Source organism: Bombina bombina, chromosome 6, assembly GCF_027579735.1.
Source record: "Bombina bombina isolate aBomBom1 chromosome 6, aBomBom1.pri, whole genome shotgun sequence".
NCBI lineage: Eukaryota > Metazoa > Chordata > Amphibia > Anura > Bombinatoridae > Bombina > Bombina bombina.
Window position 1 is genome coordinate 165,541,912 of NC_069504.1, and position 22,362 is coordinate 165,564,273.

Consider the following 22,362-nt stretch of genomic DNA (forward strand, 5'->3'; position numbering starts at 1 on the left):
AATTGCAATTAACTTGCGTCAGGATAGCTCGACTGAAAAAAGCCCTGGTTAACTGACATGTGAGTAAAAAAGTGGCACAAAACACATCAAAAAATAAATTAACAGTATACAGTAGTTACATTCATATTAACACTATCTGATGCAATTAATTGAATACAAAATTGCATGAAAAAGTTATAAGTGCTCAAAAATATGAGATGTAAGGTGTAAAATGGCCAAAAAGTGCTTTCACATATGGATCCATAGGAACATATATATAAACAATTTTATTTATTAAAATATATATGTATATACATATATATTTACATATTTATATGTGTATATATGTATTTACATACATATATACACATATACATAAATATATATGTATATATTTATTCAACTCTTCCTGTCTAAAGTGCCCAGTCGGGTTTGCACGCAACTGTGTGTTTTTTTTTGTTTGTTTGTTTTTTATTCTGCTCCATTGAAGTCTATGGGGAGAGTGCGATTTTGTACAGGGCTTAATGCGCATCGGGTAGCGCACATCCGCAGAAATGTGTTACTTTTAACCTGTAATACCTGATGTGTGAAGTTAAATTACTTCTAGCGCAGATAAAGATAGAGATCTGCTTACCCTATCCTGAAATATAAAAGGCCAAGTGTGTTTGTCCGAAGCTGTCATGCGCAGTAGAGACAGCACGAGGACAAACACACCAGGCCTTACCTGACATGCTGTTTGCGGCGCTGGGGCAAAAGTGGGCGTGGCCGGATGTGGGCGTGGTCGGGCGTGACGGGCGCGGTCTCCGCCAGAGAGGGGAGAGAAATAGAAAGAGAGGGGGAGAGACAAAAAGAGATAGGAAAGAGCTAAAGAGAGGGGGCAGAGCAGAAGAGAGGGGAAAGAGCAGAAGAAAGGGGGGAGAGAGAGCAAAATAGAGGGGAAAGAGCAAAAGAGAGTGGAAAGAGCAAAATATAGGTAAGAGAGAGAAAAAGAGAGGGGGGGGGGGGAGAGAAAGCAAAAGAGAGGGGTAGAGCGAAAAAGGGAGGGATGGAGAGAGAGCAGAAGAGAGGGGGAGAGAGAGCAAAAGAGAGGAGAAAGAGCAAAAGAGAGGGGGGGAGAGAGAGAAAGAGAGGGGGAGAGAGAGCAAAAGAGAGGGAGAGAGAGCAATTAGAGAGGGGGAGAGAGATATCAAAATAGAGGGATGGAGAGAGAGAGCAAAAGAGAGGAATGGAGAGAGAGCAAAAAAAGGGGAGAGAGACAGAGCAAAAGAGAGGATGAGAGAGAGAGCGCAGAAGAGAGGGGGGAGAGAGAGTGCAAAAGAGAGGGGGGAGAGAGAGTGCAAAAGAGAGGGGGAGAGAGAGAGTGCAAAAGAGAGGGGGAGAGAGAGCGCAAAAGAGAAGGGGAGAGAGAGAGCGCAAATGAGAGGGGGAGCTAGTGAGCGCAAAAGAGAGGGGGAGAGAGAGATTGCAAAAGAGAGGGGGAGAGAGCACGAGAGAGAGAGCACAAAAGAGAGGGGGGAGAGAGCGCGCGCAAAAGAGCGGGGATAGAGAGAAAAAGAGAAGGGGAGAGAGAGCAAAAGAGAGGGAAGAGAGAGAAAAAGAGAAGGGGAGAGAGAGAAAAAGAGAGGGGGGAGAGAGAGCAATAGAGAGGGGGGAGAGAGAGCAATAGAGAGGGGGGAGAGAGAGCAATAGAGAGGGGGGAGAGAGAGCAATAGAGAGGGGGAGAGAGAGAAAAAGAGAGGGGGAGAGAGAGCATAAGAGAGGGGGGAGAGAGCAATAGAGAGGGGGAGAGAGAGAGCAAAAGAGAGGGATGGAGAAAGAGAGCAAAAGAGAGGGGAGAGAGACAGAAAAAGAGAGGGGGGAGAGAGAGAGCAAAAGAGAGGGGGAGAGAGAGAGCAAAAGAGAGGGGGAGAGAGAGAGCAAAAGATAGGGATGGAGAGAAAGAGCAAAAGAGAGGGATGGAGAGAGAGAGCAAAAAAAAGAGGAGTGAGACAGAGCAAAAGAGAAGGGGAGAGATAGAGCGTAAAAGAGAGGGGGGAGAGAGAGAGCGCAAAAGAGAGGGGAGAGAGAGCGCAAGATAGAGGGGGAGAGAGCGCAAGAGAGAGGGGGGATAGAGCGCAAGAGAGAGGGGGAGAGAGAAAGCGCAAAAGAGAGGGGGAGAGAGAGAGCGCAAAAGAGAGGGGGAGAGAGAGAGCTCAAAAGAGAGCGGGAGAGAGAGGACGCAAAAGAGAGGGGGAGAGAGAGAGCTCAAAAGAGAGAGGGAGAGAGAGAGCTCAAAAGAGAGCAGGAGAGAGCACAAAAGAGAGGGGGAGAGAGAGCGTGCAAAAGAGGGGGGAGAGACCACAAAAAGAGAGAGAGAACGCAAAAGAGAGGGGGAGAGAGAGCGCAAAAGAGGGGGAGAGAGAGCAAAAGAGAGGGTGAGAGAGAAAGCAAAAGAGAGGGTGAGAGAGGGAGCAAAAGAGAGGGGGGAGAGAGAGAGCAAAAGAGAGGTGGAGCGAGAGAGAGCACAAAAGAGAGGGGGAGAGAGCACAAAAGAGAGGGGGAGAGAGAGATCAAAAGAGGGGGGAGAAAGAGAGCAAAAGAGAGGTGGAGGGAGAGAGAGCACAAAAGAGAGGGGGAGAGAGCATAAAAGACAGGGAGAGAGAGCAAGGGGTGGGACTGCTGTACTGCAAAAAATGGCCCGTGTAAACGGGCTTTAGGACTAGTAGTCATATAAAGTATAATGAAAAAATGTCCAGCACCACAATTAAAAATATCCAACTGAATCTCTTTATTAGTTGATATTTCCACTAAAAAAGAAATGTTTCGGACTATTAACAGCCCTTAATCATGCTGATGATTAAAGGAATACTAAACCCAAATTGTTTTATTTCATGATTCAGATAGAGCATGCAATTTTAAGCAACTTTCTAATTTACTCCTATTATCTAATTTGCTTCATTCTATTGGTATCTTTATTTGAAAAAGAAAGAATCTAAGCTAAGGAGCTGGACCATTTTTGATTCAGCACCCTGGATAGCACTTGCTGATTGGTGGCTACATTTAGCCACCAATCAGCAAGCGCTACCCATGTGCTGAACCTGTTCAAGTATATACATTTGTATGTTTGTCTTCTAAATACTATTATCATTAGCAACAAGAAAATAGAGATTTATATTGTAGTTAACAGGTCTTTTTCTTACTAATTTGCATTTGTTAATTTATCATGTAAATGCATTGTGATTAAAATGTAAAATAGTATATCTAAGTACATATATCTAATATTTTAATTTCCTTTTTTTTAGTTAAAGTCATGCTTGTTCCTGATGGTCAGGTAGTCACGTTGGCATTTTCAATTGGCTATACTGTTGAAGAGCTTAAAAAATATTTTGCACCTCAGCTGAAAGTACCAGAAGCAGTTATCTGCATCATGTTTGAAGGTATGTGATGTTTGTTTATGTCATACTATGATCAAGATTACAAATAGCGCTAAGAATAATGCACAATCTTGTATTACAAGGGGGTGGTTTAATATGTTAATCAGAGCATCTTACCGAGGCTCAGATTTTTTTAACATGCCCTGTAATGAATATTGTTGGGAGCACTATTATCACACTTGTGTTCTTTTAAAAATGGTAAGTTAAGTGTTGCGCTTTAGCACAATCCAAAAGTGCAATCCAAAATACAGCTGTAAAATTAAGTGCTTTTTAAAACCTGAAGTAAACTTTTGTTATTAATAGTATAGCAGAGAACTACATGAAGAATTCCACTACCTGTGCACCATTGGCTTGCACACCTTTGTCTTAGCACAGCATTGACTTAGTGCTTCTACTCAGAGCCCCAATTGAAGTCTATTATGTTACATCTGACATGCAGATATTAGCATGCCCTAGACAGTCACGATAAATAACTGAGCGCATACATGGGAGCGCTATTGAATTCTCTTGACCATTATTAAGACACAATAGCAATGATATTTTTGGGCTCCACATGCTATAGATATTCAGATACTAGTGAGATATACTGCCTCTTTATGTTGATGTGAGTAGAAACACTTCCTGAAGTCTTCAGAGCCCATTTTTTCTACAAGATACGACAAGTCCACGGATTCATCCTTACTTGTGGAATATTAACCTCCTGCTAACAGGAAGTGGCAAAGAGCACCACAGCAGAGCTGTATATATAGCTCCTCCCTTCCCTCCATCCCCAGTCATTCTCTTTGCCTATGTAGTAATAGGAAGAGGTAAAGTGAAAGAGGTGTTAGTTTTAGTTTCTTCAATCAAGAACTTTTTTATTTTAAATGGTAACGGTGAGTACTATTTTCCTCAGGGAGGATATAGAATAAGATTTCTTCCCTGAGGTTGATGATCTTAGCAGATGTCACTAAGATCCTTGTTGGTTCCCACAGAAGCCCTGAAGGTAGTGCAAGAAAAATCTTCAGTGTGGAGAACGGTTGCATGCTACAAGCAGCATTGAGGTATGTTCAGTCATTTACTTCTGAGGAGACTTTGTACATCAGAATTGGCTGACTTAATTCCTAATTGGTAAAGGGGTAAGCAGTACACCTGTAATCTAGTAAAAGGGTATTACTGAGCTCCTTGTATGTTTGATATATGGGCTAAATGCAGCAGAGTTTTATTGCAGCATATTTTAGAGACACTGGGAGAGATGGCTGTTGTTATGTGTTTGTGCTTGGGGACCACATGGCTTAAAGACCCTAATGGTTTTCTTCATTAAATGACTAAAACATTTATATGGCATGATTATCATTTATGCTTGGGCCCACATGGATTATTTCTAAACCGCTTCCCATGCGGTTGTTTAGTTGGTAATTTCGACGTCCATAATGGGCTCCGGTTGGGCCTAAATTTAATTTTTGTCAACCGGATTGGTGTTGAGTCGTTCTGCAGTTCACTGGGGGCAGGTAGGCGCCACAGCAGAGCTGTGGCGAGGTGAAGGGGTCTTTTTCTTATCAAAAACATTTTTTGCTTTAATCATCCTGTAGTGGGTAATTTCACCCCTTGCTCTTAGGGTGCAATCATTTTTGGCCCTATAGTATAGGTGTATTTGACTATCTAACGTTTAATAGCGTTTTTCTAGCATATTGAAAAAAATTGTATGCTTTATTTCTTAAAGGTACAGTAGACGTTTTTTTCATAAATTGTCTAAATCAATAAATAAAGTGTTTTAACGACTATTGTGGTTATTACTAGCCTGTTCAACATGTCTGACATTGAGGAAAGTCAGTGTTCTATGTGTTTAGAAGCCATTGTGGAACCCCCTCTTACATTGTGTCCTTCTTGTACTGAAAGGGCCTTACACTGTGAAGAACATATTTTTGGTAATGAAAGTGTGTCTAAGGATGATTCTCAGTCTGAAGAGAATCAGGATATGCCATCCAATTCTCCCCAAGTGGGGGTCAGGGAATTGCTGTCTGAGGGAGAACTTTCTGAATCAGGAAATGTGTTGCCTCAGACAGATTCGGACGTCATGTCCTTTAAATTTAAACTTGAACACCTCCGCTTGTTACTCAGGGAGGTTTTAGCGACTCTGGATGATTGTGACCCTATTACAATACCTCCAGAAAAATTGTGTAAGATGGACAAATATCTAGAGGTGCCTACTTACACTGACGTTTCTCCGGTTCCTAAAATAATTTCAGAATTTATTAAAAAGGAATGGGATAGACCAGGTATACCGTTTTCTCCCCCTCCTAATTTTAAGAAAAAGTTTCCTATATCAGACACCATTCGGGATTCCTGGCAAATGGTCCCTAAGGTGGAGGGAGCAATATCTACTCTAGCTAAGCGTACAACTATACCTATTGAGGACAGTTGTGCTTTCAAAGATCCTATGGATAAAAAGTTAGAGGGCCTTCTAAAGAAATTATTTGTTCACCAGAGTTTTCTTTTAAAACCTACAGCCTGCATTGTTCCAGTAACTACTGCAGAGGCTTTCTGGTTTGATGCCCTAGAAGAGTCTCTGAAGGTTGAGAGAATTAAAGCTTTCAAGCTAGCTAATTCTTTTATCACAGACGCTGCTTTTCAAATTGCTAAATTAGCAGCGAAAAATGCAGGCTTTGCCATTCTGGCGCGCAGAGCGTTATGGCTAAAATCGTGGTCTGCTGATGTGTCATCCAAATCTAAACTTTTGACTATTCCTTTCAAGGGTAAGACCCTATTCCGGCCTGAATTGAAGAAAATCATTTCTGACATCACGCCATACCTCAGGACAAGTCTCTTAAGATGAGGGGTAAACAAAATAATTTTCTTTCTTTTCGAAATTTTAAGGGAGTACCCTCTGCTTCCTCTTCCTCCAATAAGCAGAAAGGGAATTTTGCTCAATCCAAGTCAGTCTGGAGACCTAACCAGGCTTGGAATAAAGGTAAACAAGCTAAGAAACCCGCTGCTGCTACCAAGACAGCATGAAGGGGCGGCACCCGATTCCGGACCGTATCTAGTAGGGGGCAGACTTTCCTTCTTTGCTCAGGCTTGGGCAAGGGATGTTCACAATTCCTGGGCATGGGATATTGTGACCCACGGGTATCAACTGGAATTCAAGGATTTTCTCCCAAGGGGGAGATTTCATCTTTCACGTTTGTCTGTAGACCAGACAAAGAGAGAGGCATTCTTACGCTGTGCAAAAGACCTCTATACCATGGGAGTAATTTGTCCAGTTCCAAAGCTGGAACAAGGGCAGGGGTTTTACTAAAATCTTTTCGTGGTTCCCAAAAAAAAGGGAAGCTTCAGACCTATTTTAGATCTCAAATGTCTAAACAAATTTCTCAGAGTCCTATCGTTCAAGATGGAGACTATACGAACAATTTTACCAATGATTCAGGAGGGTCAATACATGACCACCGTGGACTTGAAGGATGCTTACCTTCAAATTCCTATTCACAAGGATCATCAGTTTCTAAAGTTTGCCTTCCTGGACAAACATTATCAGTTCGTTGCCCTTCCCTTCGGGTTGGCCACAGCTCCCAGAATCTTCACAAAAGTGCTAGGGTCCCTTCTAGCGTTTTTCAAGCCGCGGGGCATAGCAGTGGCGCCCTATCTGGACGATATTTTGATCCAGGCATCAACTTATCATCTGGCCAAGTCTCACACAGACATCATGTTGTCGTTCCTAAGAACTCACAGTTGGAAAGTGAACATAGAAAAGAGTTCACTAATTCCACAGACAAGAGTTCCCTTCTTGGGAACCCTGATAGACTCGGTAGACATGAAAATATTTTGCTGAGCACTTCAGTCCATTCCTCGGCCATCAGTGGCTCAGTGTATGAAGGTCATTGGATTAATGGTAGCGGCAATGGACATCTTTCCGTTTGCTCGCTTTCATCTCAGACCACTTCAACTGTACATGCTCAAACAGTGGAATGGGGACTATGCGAATTTATCTCCTCAGATAAATCTGGATCGAGAGACCAGAGACTCTCTTCTTTGGTGGTTGTCACCGGATCATCTGTCCCAGTGGACTTGCTTTCACAGACCCTCATGGGTAATAGTGACTACGGACGCCAGCCTGCTGGGCTGGGGTGCAGTCTGGAATTCCCTGAAGGCTCAGGGTGTTTGGACTCAGGTGGAGTCTCTACTTCCAATCAATATTCTGGAACTGAGAGCAATATTCAATGCGCTTCAGGCGTGGCCTCAGTTGGCTTCGGCCAAATTCATAAGATTCCAGTCGGACAATATCACAACTGTGGCATATATCAATCATCAGGGGGGAACAAGAAGTTCTTTAGCGATGATAGAGGAATCAAAGATAATCCGATGGGCGGAGGCTCACTCTTGCCATTTATCGGCAATCTACATCCCAGGAGTAGAGAACTGGGAAGTGGATTTCCTAAGTCGTCAGACTTTTCATCCGGGGGAGTGGGAACTCCATCCGGAGGTGTTTGCTTCATTGATTCGTCAATGGGGCAGACCGGAATTGAATCTGATGGCATCTCGACAGAATGCCAAACTTCCACGTTACGGATCCAGGTCAAGGTATCCCCAGGCCGCACTGATAGATGCTCTAGCAGTGCCTTGGTCGTTCAACCTGGCTTATGTGCTTCCACCGTTTCCTCTTCTGCCTCGGGTAATTGCTAGAATCAATTAGGAGAGAGCTTCTGTAATATTGATAGCACCTGCATGGCCACGCAGGACTTGGTATGCGGATCTAGTGGACATGTCCTCTCTGCCACTGTGGAAAATTCCTTTGAGAAAGGATTTTCTCATTCAAGGTCCTTTCCAAAATCCAAATCTAAATTCTCTGCAGCTGACTGCCTAGAGATTGAACGCTTGATTTTATCTAAGCAGGGATTCTCTGAGTCGGTCATTGATACTTTGATTCAGGCACGTAAGCCTGTAACTAGAAAGATTTACCATAAGATATGGCGTAAATATCTTTATTGGTGCGAATCCAAGGGCTACTTATGGAGTAGAGTTAGGATTCCTAGGATTTTGTCCTTTCTCCAAGAAAGTTTGGAGAAGGTATTATCAGCTAGTTCCTTAAAGGGACAAATTTCTGCTTTGTCAATTTTACTACACAAGCGTCTGGCGGATGTTCCAGGCGTTCAGTCCTTTTGTCAGGCTTTAATCAGAATCAAGCCTGTGTTTAAACCTATTGCTCCGCCATGGAGTTTGAATTTAGTTCTCAATGTTCTTCAAGGGGTTCCGTTTGAACCCATGCATTCCATAGATATTAAGTTGTTATCTTGGAAAGTTTTGTTTTTGGTTGCTATCTCTTCGGCTGAGTTTCTGAGCTTTCAGCGTTACAATGTGATTAGCCTTATCTTATATTCCATTCTGATAAGGTAGTTTTGCGTACTAAACTTGGATTCCTTCCTAAGGTTGTTTCAAATAAGAATATTAATTAGGAAATTGTTGTTCCTTCCTTGTGTCCTAATCCTTCTTCTAAGAAGGAACGTCTGTTACATAACTTGGACGTGGTTCGTGCTTTGAAGTTTTACTTACAAGCGACCAAGGATTTCCGTCAATCATCTTCTTTATTCATTGTTCTGGAAAGCGTAGGGGTCAAAAAGCTACGGCTACCTCTCTTTCTTTTTGGCTGAAGAGCATCATCCGCCTGGCATACGAGACTGCTGGACAGCAGCCTCCTGAAAAAATGACTGCTCATTCTACTAGAGCTGTGGCTTCCACATGGGCTTTTAAAAACGATGCTTCTGTTGAACAGATTTGTAAGGCTGCGACTTGGTCCTCCCTTCATACTTTTTCCAAATTTTCCAGATTTGATACTTTTGCTTCTTCTGGGGCTGTTTTGGGGAGAAAGGTTCTTCAAGCAGTGGTGCCTTCCGTTTAGGTGTCTGTCTTGTCCCTCACGTTCACCCGTGTCCTGTAGCTTTGGTATTGTATCCCACAAGTAAGGATGAATCTGTGGACTCGTCGTATCTTGTAGAAGAAAAGGAAATTTATGCTTACCTGATAAATTTATTTTTTCTACGTTACGACGAGTCCACGGCCCGCCCTGTCATTTTTAAGACGGATTATATTTTATTTTTCCACCTTCAGTCACCTCTGCACCTTTTAGGTTTTCCTTTCTCTTTCTTAACCTTCGGTCGAATGACTGGGGGTGGAGGGAAGGGAGGAGCTATATATATAGCTCTGCTGTGGTGCTCTTTGCCACTTCCTGTTAGCAGGAGGTTAATATCCCACAAGTAAGGATGAATCCGTGGACTCATCGTATCGTAGAAGAAATCAATTTATCAGGTAAGCATAAATTTCCTTTTTCTAGATATAACCCTACTATTGACTAGATCATAAAACACACTATTACACATTTCTGCAGGGTATAAAGCCTATAATATCTACTTAGTTGATTTAAGTTGTAAATTTGAGATGTAAATTAACAGAGTAGTTAACAACATATCTGTTATTTAGGACGAGTGGTTGAAGACCGGGAGACCTTGGTAGATCTTGGAGTCACACCCCATGGGACTATTCAATTGGAGATGTTGTCTCAGGACCCTGAGAACTATCCTATCAAAGCAATGAAGCTTCAGCATGAATACAGCCTACCCGATGTCATAACTGTCAGAGTACAGACAGGTCTGTTTTTTTTATACTACTTGTTTTAATATTAACAAAATTAAATAATTTTTTGTTAATTTATTAATAATTACAACCATTTTATTCAAACTCATTTTTGAGAGTTGAAAGTAGAATATGTGGAAAATGTTTGTAGGTTCCTGCTACATATTAATTTATTTTTTTACCAGTTACTGAAAAGGTTTCCCTGATCTAACTAGTTCCTATTGTGTACTGAGAATGAAAAATGTCCTAAGATGTTTAGCAGTAAGGGCTAGATTACAAGTGGAGCAGTATTTTGTGTTTTCGCTATAGCAAAAACTCAGCTAGGATTTTCATTTTGTGCTAGTCGGGTTGCTTTGGTATTAAAAGTTGAAAGAAAACTGTTTTTTCTCCAGCAGTAACACGACACGCAAAAATTCGAAATTCAAAAATCCCCCTAGAAGGCAATAGAGAAAAAAAAGTTGAAAAAAAAACTAGGAATAGACTGATATAGTTTTTTCAGGGCTGATACCAATTATCAGCCGCCTTTCAGGCCGATAGCCGATATCAGTGGCTGATATTCTGTACATTTAAAATTTTGAAAAATCAACACAATTTCAACACAAATATGGATAAAACTTAACGTTTATTACAGTTTTAAACATTATAAGAAAACAACTGTAAAAAATAAAGTGCTTTAAAAATAAATTATTAAATGGCTTCCCAAAACATACATAAATATGGCATAAATAACCTTTAAAAGTGCACAGTCTGAGATTGATATAAAGTAAATTTAAGTCACTACTGCAACAAAGCTAGACAGTCACTAGTACACAATTTCTTCAATACTCCCAGTTAAGTAGAACAACATTATAGTGCAGAAAGCTATTGGACGGGTTCTAATACAATATATTCAATAATTATCTTTTAAACTAAACCCCAATAAAATATGCATATACCAAAAACCATAAAATTAATATAAATTCCTGAATTCTTTTTATTAGTTAATATTTATAAACACATTGAAATATATTTGTAGGAACCAGAATATGAATCAATATTATACACATTTGAATTATTAAAATATGCTATACTCTTTACAAAGCAACCCAAATTGTAACTTTATAACTAACCTTATTCACAATTGAATTTCATTCAATTAACACAATGAGATTCCAAGATATTAGCTACTAACATTCAGACTGGTACAATTAACTATATAGTCACAATTGATTCTAACACAATTCTAATTTAAAATATCAAAATAGTATCTATTATCTATGCAAAAACCAATTGTCCTTTGCTAATTTATCTAAGTTGAAATAAATTCTTAGTTACTTACAATTTAAAACCAATTCTGAGTTATAACTCTATATTTGCAAAGATAAACAACTTAGCATTTATGATTTGTTTAACAATACACAGGCTATTAAATACTAGTTTTAAAATACACATATGCTCTTTAAATGTATTTACTAAAGCAACAAGAAATGCTTATCTTAAATGTTTACCTATATTTTAGCAACCTCTATATATACTTTACCAAAATGATATTCAGCTTCAAAAGTTGTCCCACCTCATATAAAAATAAGTGTATTTGCAATGGATAAGGAAGGTATAGCCAAAATTTGCTTAGAGTCTTGACTATCTCCCACGCAACCAGTTATCAGTCAGTTTAGCAAAATCAGCAGCCTCCTTCTCATCTTGCATTCCAGCTTATATTGTCTAATCATAGGTGAGAATATGGGAGGCCCTTTCAGAAACCTTGTCCCTTCTTATTGGTTCATTTCGGAAATGTATCTTTTTAACAGTCAAATCTTTTGGCTGTAATACCAGATTTTGGCCATCGGGGGCAACATGACAAACAAAGTTTCATTTAATCATCTCTAACATTTAAAAGCATTTCTTTAAAATGTGTAATATAAAATGTTATAATTTTTTATATTTATAAGTTACATGTTCAAATGTACTGTATTATGTCACATTATTTATTCTGATTACTCCAATACCAAACACAATATGTTTTTAACATTATAGTATATCAAAGTAATTTATACTGCTAACTATTCCAAAATTATAGCATTTATACATCTATTATACTTTAAGATATGTATTTAAAGTTTTACAAACATCTAGTGCACAACCACATGACATGACACAGGTCATCCCATGCAGGCAATCCTTTACTTAGCCCCATCTGGAATACAGAAAAACAACATGTTATATATCAATCAAAAATAAATGGGATTATTACAATTGTTATTTAATCTACTACAAATTAGAATTTATCTCCTATATATATATATATTTATATTTAATACAGTCTGAGGCATACATTTAATATGTTATCTGAATATATATATATATATATATATATATATATATGTTCATTTGAGAAATTCCCCATATTCAAATAAAAAACACAGTAGATTACACATGGTTATACAGTTATTTAAATTATGCAGGCTGTAATGTCATATGTGTCTCTGCTTGGTTTTACCCTCCCCCAGACGTATGTCTGAGTTCAAACACAATGGGGGGCCCTTAATATCCTTGCATACACTACGGGCCATGTCTGTTTATTTACCAGGGTTTGATAAGTTATTATCTTGGGCAGGAAATCAACTTCAAACTGAGCATCCACATGGTGACATCTTTCAAAATAACTGCCTGATCGGATTAGACCATATGTCTTTTCTTTGATCTCACCTGAATGTATTGTAATCAGGAAAGGGAATCCTCACGCTTGATCCAAGATTTATGATATACAATATATACATGGTAATTTCACTTGAAGCAATTTGCCTTTCTTTGAAATGACAGTCTGAGATTAACTAGGCCAACTGTCTTCTGATGAGTGAGAGAGTGGGTTTGATTTACATACCGTGACCTTTTGGAGTTTTACAAATAAAGTAAATTATTTGATGTACACAGCGACATCACCATTAAATAATAATAAGTATACCTGTGTATATCATCTAATAATATTTCAAATACCTTGACACTCCTGTTAAACGGCTTCTGTTTTTTTTCATATATTGCTGACACTTTACTAAAAACACTTACTTAGTACAGAGGAAGGAGGAGAACAGAGGTATCTTCTAGCGTGAGAGGGAAGTCTTTTGTAGCATGCCTCATTTTCTTTCCACCACTGTAGAGGATTACTTTTTCTGTCAATTACTAGTTCCTTCAAATAGAGATGAAGTACATCATCCAGGCTGATTGCTGCAGATTCAGAATCCTCCACATGAGGCCCCAATGAACGCTGAACATTTCATCAATTCGACCACAATGAAGATTTTCTGTTCATTGTCTTTTTGGACGCATCCTGCTCTTCCAGATTAGTAGCATCATGCTCTTCCTGACTTGACCTTTCTGCAGGAACCTCCTGCACCTCCTATTGAATATCTTCTGTCAACCATTGTTTTTGCCTTGGCCAATATGTCATTAGAAGAGAAAGCATGATTCTTGTATTTAGGATCCAAAATACATGGCAGCACAACATTTTTGTTTGTGTTTGGTGAGGCTGTCCCTCATGACCTGTCTGAATGTTTTAATGCTACTTGTCAGCCAGTATATATTTTCGAGTATTATCCGATATACATTTTTTGTTTGTCTTTTTTATAAATTTTGTGATTGTGATTTTTTTTCACTATTTTGGGTTTTCCTTCCACTGTGGTTTCTAACATATATATATTCTTTAAATCACATGTGCGTATTTTCAATGAGACCAATAACTTGGTCAGTTTAATATTAACATAAGCACACATATCACCATTGGAGCTTATCTCCTTGTTTTTTATTTTTGGACACACCCTACAATATTTCAGTTACAGAATTTTATATATTTTTTAATTTTGGATTAATCTCCATTAATGGTAATATCTGGTTTATTTTAGTGAGACTTAGATATAGATCTGGAATATTGTGGAATATTGCTAGATTCCAGTAAACCTCAGATTTTGATTGATTTTAAGTTTGTTGATTTTAAAGTGTATTTTTGCAAGAATTTGATGTTTGGTAGTAAATAAATTAACGGTATTGTATGTATTTGATTATTGCTCAGCTATTCATACACCTTAGAATTTAGGTGACATTGTAGAAGGAACCTGGAGTTTACCTTAGCCTTTTAGGCGCTCCTATAAATTTTCTCTTTGGTCTTCCTGAATGCACCTAAGTCACTGCTTGGCAAGGATTGAATGGTGAAAATGGCCTGCACACCTCTAATTATATCAATCAAAGCTCTCTGGTTTGACAGGCCATCATTTACCACAAGTTGCAGGGTGTGTGCCATGCAGATGAGATCTGACACTTCAGCAAGCCTCATTCCTTTCACTTTGTTTGCTCCGCTATCTCGAAGCACAAGCATCACTTGGTCTTTGTTTATTCCTCAGTCTTTAAGCATGCCTAGAAACATTTCTTTAATGTAATCCCCAGTGTGGGATCCTTGCATAGCTTTTGTATTCAACACCAATTGTCTTTTTGTCCATCCGCTGTCAATGAAATGGCATGTAAGACTCATTAGTGACTCTGTTGATCCTGACCAGCAGTCAGTCATGAATGCGTTGCCAGCATTCTCTGGTTGCAGCATAGTCTTTACTTTCTCAACGACCTTTTCGTGAACCAGCATTTACCATTTCAGTTCGGTAATACTTTTCACTCTTCACTGTGTTCCTTGGCTCAGCTATGGACATCACCCGCTTAAATCCAGCGTCAGAAGCCTTTGTAAATGGCTGGTTATCAGTAACCATCATCTCTGTGATTGCTCTGTCCAGCAGTTGAGATCTTTCATCTGAATTTTGCCACTTAGCTTTTTTTCTGAAACATATCTTTTATTGTTGTCTGGGATAGAGATGGTGTTTCACTTTGTGATTCAAAGTTTGTTTTCTCCATCCTGCATTATATAATTCAACATGATGAACTCTTAGATGGGCCCAAAGATTTGACGTTTTTTTGTTTTTTGCAGTTGCTGATCCCATGCTCATATTTTTTGTGGATGTGTTGTACACTGCTTTTCTGGGGAAGGTTGAGTGAAAAAGTCCCAGATCTCACTTTTCCTTTTTCTTTCTGCAGCCATCTACAACATTGAAAGAGGGTTACAGATAAGGGTTAACTTAAACGTAAAAGTAAAGTAAAAATATATACTGCCACTTGATAGAGAAAGAAAGGACATTTTGAAATATCAGTGCTAGATTTATTTGCTGTAATTTTTAATGTGCTCAACACTCAAGCCTCATATATTTCCTGATTTGTAAACAATTACCTACCTTCCCTATTTGTACTGACTGAGTGAGAGGAGCAGTTGACCTTGAGGACATTCAGGACAATACGTTTATTTTCTTTATTATGTGATTTACGGGCAATTTATACATGTGTAACAGCGCCACCTAATGGTCAGAGCTTTGTTATCCATTGCTAGAGAATATAGTAGCCTCCTAAACGATTATACTGCTGCATAGCTTTTTTTAAAATAGAAAAGGATGTACTTCCATTTGGGAATCAAATAGCATTTTGTGTGTCCCAGTGGGAGGTCGGAGACAAGTAATAAAATCATTGCCCTATGTGACATGTTTTAAACCTTTTTGTGAAAGGAGCAGATTGTACTAAACTGTTCCCACTGATCCATTTTATTAAATTGTATAGTTCCTTAAACTTTTTTTTCCCATTTCAAATATCTGCTCTGCTGTTACCTATTGAAAGAATTAGAAACAAGCCACCACTTGTACTATAAAATGTCAGTATTGGCTAAAGATAAGCTATGAGTATGAACTATGAAATCAAGAGGCAACCACAAAAGTCCCTGCATTATCTTTGAATACAGAACTCATTAGCTGCTATGCAGTGTTGCTTTAAAATCTAGTTTACCCATAGTTAGCTAGTCAGCAATGCAATAGTTGCATGCTCTAAATGAACTAGACTTCACTAGAGCATGTCATTTTTGTATTAGAATGTCTCTTTAATGTGCTATGAGCCTATGATTTAAGTGACACCTCATTTCCTTTTTAAGTGAAGGTCAATTTCGATGAATTAGTGCAGTGCTCCAGCGATTCCCCCGGCCGTCGGAAGCCTCTACTTACGTCAGAAATGACGAATCCGGCTTCCTCCAATCACGCCTTTCCCCCTGGGGGATCATGGCCTAAGGCAACGCCGTGATTGGAAGAAGCTGGATTCGTCATTTTTGACCAGTGAAGAGGGCTTGCGACGGGCGGAGGAAGTGCTGCAGTGGCTGTCAGGATTAAAAGGTAAGTTTTTGAAGAAAACGAGTGAAATATCAATTTTGATGAATTAAAGTGCCCTTGTTTTTAATAGGATTATTAAAAACCGGGCACTAATTCATCGACATTGACCTTCACTTTAAATACCAGACAAGGGATGCAATATATTATGGATGGATAAAAATCCTCACAAAGTTTCCCATGTGGCTCTACATGGAAAGCTTTTTAGGAAGGAAGGAAGATTACAAAATGGTAAAGTGTTGCTGACATTTTTTTATACAAAATCAAATAATTTAATATTTTAAAAAAATACAAACAATTAGTAGGAGTTTTTATTTAGGTTGAGTAACTATTTTCAAATAGCGACCTAAATAGCTGACATTTTAGTGAGAAGTGAACTTGTACTTGCTGAAAAGCATATCTAGATATGCTCAGTAGCTGCTGATTGGTTGCTACACATAGAGGCCTTGTGTGATTGGCTCACACATGTGCATTGCTATTTCTTCAACAAAGGATATCTAAAGAATTGAGCAAATTAGATAATAGAAGTAAATTGGAAAGTTGTTTAAAATTGCATGCCCTATCTGAATCATGAAAGTTTAATTTTGACTAGACTGTCCCTTTAATAAAGCAGTTTTATTTGATACTAGGCATTAGGCATTAGACAAAAATCCCTTTCCACAGCCATCCAACCAGTTTGCTTTGTACCCTTATATTATATATTATATTATATATTATATATATATACTGTATATACAGCAGATTATTAATGATCAGTAAATATGTGTTAATAAAAAAAAAAAAAATAATAACATCACTGTTCAGTAATGGTATCATGAGCGTAAAGAGAGGGATTTATATGAACAAAAGACCCTACAATCAATTCCAAGCAATTACATTCTTTTGAATTTTATTTCTAATTTCATTCAATGCAATAAAACTCAATGCAATAAAAATCTTATGAGCTGGACCACTGCAAAGTGCAAACAGGTCAAAAGCAATGAATATACAAGCAGATACCAAATAAAACGAGGGGGAGGACAAATAAATGAAGTAAGCAAGCCACAAAAAGGACAGGAGTAATCATATTTAACAATAGCCAAACAATCAAGACTATACAAAATGGCTGGGGGATCAAATTAAGACAATTAATTTGGTTGTATATATATATATATATATATATATATATATATATATATACCACTAGTCACACAGCTGTATTACTCCGGTCCACAGTGAGAGTAACAGCCCCAAACTAATGATGCGTGCGTGTACTGGCAAAAGACAAATCCCTTTATTTCCCAGCCATAACCTTATATTATATATAGGCCCCAAACTAATCATGAGACATGACTGCTGACTGTTAATAACTTCTAGCTATGGCCAGGCATGCAGAGGTACAACACGTCTTACCTCTACCGCTGTGAGCTCCGCCTGTGGGGTTCATGGGGGGGTGACTTCATGGCGGCGCGGCTCCAAGAATGCTATCTGCGCAGATTGTAAGAGACTGCAGTGAGCGTGCTAAAGCAGTGACATATCGGGGATATCGGTGAGTTAACGGTAGAAATTAGGAATACCGGCCCAAAAAATCGGCGGCTCCGATTATCAGTCGACCCCTATAAAAAAAACAACAACACCCCACTCTCTTGCACAAACTCCATCACAGATTCTCAGTAGCGCTAACCTGACATGAAAATATGAATATTTAATTTTCCAATGTTCTTTACGTAACGGAATATCTTCTATTTATTCATATTTTTTCTAACACCCGAAATCCGAAGTCTTATAGGCCTTATAACTTTTGTGTGCAATATTATAATATTTGAGAATAATGTTTATTAGACAGTGTTAATATGATTGTAAATGTACTTTGTAATGTATTTTTGAAGTGTTTTGTGAAACTTTTTAATTTTGCATATCAATTAACCACAGCTCTGAAATCGTGGTAAGGATTCTAGTGTAAATTTTGCTCAATTTGTAATACAGCGCAATTAAAAATGAGCGCAAATGATTGTGAAACCCTCGCCAAATCGTTTGCGCTCCACTTGTAATCTAGTCCTAAATGTGTCTTACAGTCAATACAAAATTAATTTTGTATTGACTGTATTACTTAAAGTTACTTAGAAGTTGTTTCATTTTTCATCTGGTCTCTAATTTAAGTTTATTATTTGTTTATCACAAGAATAAACATTGCTTATAAACATGGATATTTTTTTTTTTTTTTGGATATATTGCTATACTATTTGTTTAGATAAAGAAACTTTTCAAGATCTTGTTGTGGAAATTGAGAGATTAAACTACCGTAAACCCTATTTGGGTGGATACCGGAATAAAATTACAGGACATATATTTCATCATGCTGGCACCCAAACTGTTCCGAAAAAGAGACCTGAACGAGGAGTTGAAGTCTACTGTAGGGATACACAGGTATGCTTTTTTCTCATTTAATCTGTCATTCTAAAAATAAGTGATCGGTCTATATGAGGTTTCACTAATCATAAAGTAAAAACACAAAGATAAAATTATATTATGTGCTGTCAACTGAACTTGAAATGCATCAGTGTTGATAGCAAAATATGTAAATGGGCTCCCACTAGCCTATGATAGCAATGGTTTTTAAAGTTTATGTGACTTATAACCAGTATTTAGTGGCTGCATTAAAAAGATGTCACAATTAATTCCCAACTGACCGTAATCTCTTGCTAATCCTTTTCAAATTGTAGCTGATGCACTTAAAGGGATAGTCTACACCAATTTTCATATATCTGCATTTAATAGACACTATAAATAAGAATATGCACAGATACTGATCTAAAAATCCAGTATAATTATACAGCATGAAAAGCAGTATTTGCTAAATATTACACCTATGGTTACACATTTATTGTAGGATTCTACACCTAGTTTTTGTAATAAAAATAAAAGTTATTGAAACATTGTATTTTTATGCTGAAAATGAGAAAGAATAAACATAAAACCATAAAAATATTAGATATATTTTAAAACAACACAAAATGTGTAATTTGGCAAAGGGTGAGTTAACACTGTAGGCATGAACTTCCCCTAGCACAAACAAGCATAGTGAAAAAAATCACAAAAAAAACATCCATATTTCTCAGTAACCCAGCTCACCCATTTCTATGGATACCTGCAAGTTTGTGTTTGCTAAGGACAACAACAACAAAATGTGACAAGTGGTGGCTTTCAGGTGATCATTATTATTAAGCTGATTGTTTGACAGCTATAATTATGATATATGTCTAAGGTGAGTGGGTGATAAGGGCTTCTTTAGCGTTGCCAGACCTGAGAAATAGAACCATCGTTATGAGGTATTTGTCATTGTTATGATACGCTTATTGGCAGCTGCAAGAACACAGGATGACTCATTTGACAAAGAAAGATTGCCTCTTCCAAAAAAGTAGTCTTAGGTCCCTCTGGGTAATGAAGATCTGAAAGTGGAGTATCTTTATTGGTCACATGCCCCATTTTACTTATTATATGGGCATGTTTGGTCCCCTTTTAATGCCCTGAGTCCCCTAGTAGATGTGATATTACAATTCCTATTCCCATTTGAAAGAGAACAATCCTTTCTTTTAGTGTGAAGTGCTTTGTTTGTGTGGTATATGCTATCTTTGGAAGACATTGTTTATAGTAATGGTATATATAGTTACAAACACTACTGCGATAGACTGCTCTAGACAGATGCACACTCCTAAGCTCCTATCAGCCTACCCAGGTTTAATCTTCAACAAAAATACCAAGAGGACAAAGCAAATTTGATAATAGAAGTAAATTGGAAAGTTATATGAAATTGCATGTTCTAAATGATAAAAGTTTAATTTTAATTTACTGTCCCTTTAAAGGGATAAATGCAACAATATGGATTTTTTTCCTTTAAAAACATTTCTCCAAAAAACAAATGCATGCATCTCTAATAAATAAGTGTAGTTTTAGCAACAAAAGCTCCCTGACTCACAGGCTATGTCAAGCCATGTATTAGAAAGAGTTGTAATTATTTCTTTACTATAGTTTGTTAATTATATACTTTTTAATTTTGAGTAAAATATTTACATTTTTATTCTATAAACGTTGCCAGAATCAAAGGGACATTCTACTCCAGAATTTTGATTGTGTAAAAAGATAGATAATCCCTTTATTACCCATTCTCCAGTTTTGCATAACCAACACTGTTATATGAATAACTTTTTTTTACATCAGTGATTACCTTGTATCTAAGCCTCTGCAGCCTGTCCCCTTATCAGTTATTTTGACAGACTTGCATTTTAGTCAATCAGTTCTCACTCATAAATAACTCCATGGGCGTGAGCACATTGTTATCTATATGACACACATGAGCTAGCGCTGTCTAGCTGTTATACACTATCAAAATGCACTGAGATAAAAAGCAGTTCAAAGGGTTAGAAATGAGCATATGCCCCTACCTAGATTTAGCTGTCCACAAAGAGAGCAAAGCAATTTTGATGATAAAAGTAAATTGGAAAGTTGGTTAAAATTGCATGTCCTCACTGAATCATGAAAGTTTAATTTTGACTAGTCTGTCCCTTTAAGGAGCAAAATAAAACAGAAAAATAAATAAGAGTAATTTCCACTAGGTGCTATTGCAGTTTCAAATTAGCTTCACACCATTCTTTCGCAGCAGCTGAAATTCAGCGTCTGACTAGCCTCAGATAATTCACTGCCACAATTACATTTGTACCATTGCTGTATCTTTCTACTGCAGCTTAAGTAACCTTCTATCTCCTGCTACCTCTTCATGCCTTACTCTCTGCTGATGCCTCTTTATATTATTCTGTTCAACTAATCTCTCCTGTTGTTTCTGTATGTCTCACAACCTCTCTTCGACTTCTTTAGCAGAAGAGATTAAACCTGTTTAAAATTCACATTTTCCATTTTTAATCTGTGAGAGCACATTTCAAAATATTAGCAGCAGGTGTCATGCAAGATACAGGGCTCTTTAAAAATATTGAAAAACATATCATGTACTTGGTAAGCATTTAATTGCAAATGTAATATTATGTAAAGTGAATGTAAAGTTGAATGAATAGGTGCCCGGTTTTTTAAAATACTATTAAAAACAGGGACTTTACATTGAAGTGTTTTTTTTTAAAATACCTTTTTCTTTAGGAAAACCAGACCGGCGATTCTCAACCCACTTCTTCTGATGTACTTAGCATATCGATGACGAAACCGGCTTCCTCCAATCGTTGCGTGGCCTCACGAGCTGGATGCCTTGGGGTGCTCGCAACGATTGGAGGAAGCCGGTTTTGTCATTGTACTGCTAAGTACAGAGGAGCTATGGTCGAGGATCGCCCGTTCTGGTTTTCCTAAAGAAAAAGGTAAGTATTAAAAAAAATGCTTCAATGTAAATTTCAATGAATGAAACTGCCCCTATTTTTAATAGTATTTTTAAAAACCGGTCACTTATTCATTCAAATTTACATTCACTTAAAGGAACATTACACTTTGAAAATAAGAAGTTTCCTATATTTTTTTGAAAAGTACAAAATGCTTCTAGTCATATATTTTGTTGCGCATCTAGCACTCTCTTTCAAACACTGCCTAAGGTGACACGAAAACGTTATAATTGTTGATGCAATATAAACTCTCTGAGAAGGTGCTGTGTCTGAATGCAATTGCATGTGGCATTTGTACATATGATCCATGCACAGTAAAATCTATCACTAAATTGATAATGATTTTACTATAAGCCAGTGTTGCTAATATGTGTGCATTGTAAAACTGCTTACTTTCATTTTTGCTTCCATCCATACATTTTTTTTTATACCTATTAATTAGTAAATCTATGCAAATAATTAACTAAAACCATTCATTTTTATTAATTAACATACACCAATAGAACAAAATATATTTTATTTATTTTCTTTCTTTTTTTAAGACTGTGGCTCAAAAGAATAAGATTCAGCAGTCTCGTAATGATATGGCTACACAGATGACAAAGCCTGGGTGTTATGTGTCAAATGAAAGTGATAAATTACTGGAACCAAAAACATATGTGACAGCTGAGGAATTCCATGCGGCAAGACTTAATGCAGTAAGTATATTTTTGTCTATGCCTACTTTTTGTCGGTGAAATAATAGTGGTGCTGTGTTTTCTGGATAAATTACCAGAGGGCATTTATCTTGTAACGTTATTCTGC

At 37.7% G+C, this 22,362-nt stretch overlaps 1 protein-coding gene across 1 annotated transcript in view; it reads left to right on the forward strand.

Moving 5' to 3' along the window:
- IQUB (IQ motif and ubiquitin domain containing) overlaps positions 1–22,362 on the forward strand; it is a 271,536-nt gene that overhangs the window by 7,053 nt on the left and 242,121 nt on the right. The window contains exons 3-6 of the mRNA XM_053719193.1: positions 3,261–3,395; positions 9,840–10,007; positions 18,435–18,610; positions 22,101–22,256. Of these exons, the coding sequence (XP_053575168.1) occupies positions 3,261–3,395; positions 9,840–10,007; positions 18,435–18,610; positions 22,101–22,256 (635 nt within the window). The remainder of the gene's footprint in view (positions 1–3,260; positions 3,396–9,839; positions 10,008–18,434; positions 18,611–22,100; positions 22,257–22,362) is intronic.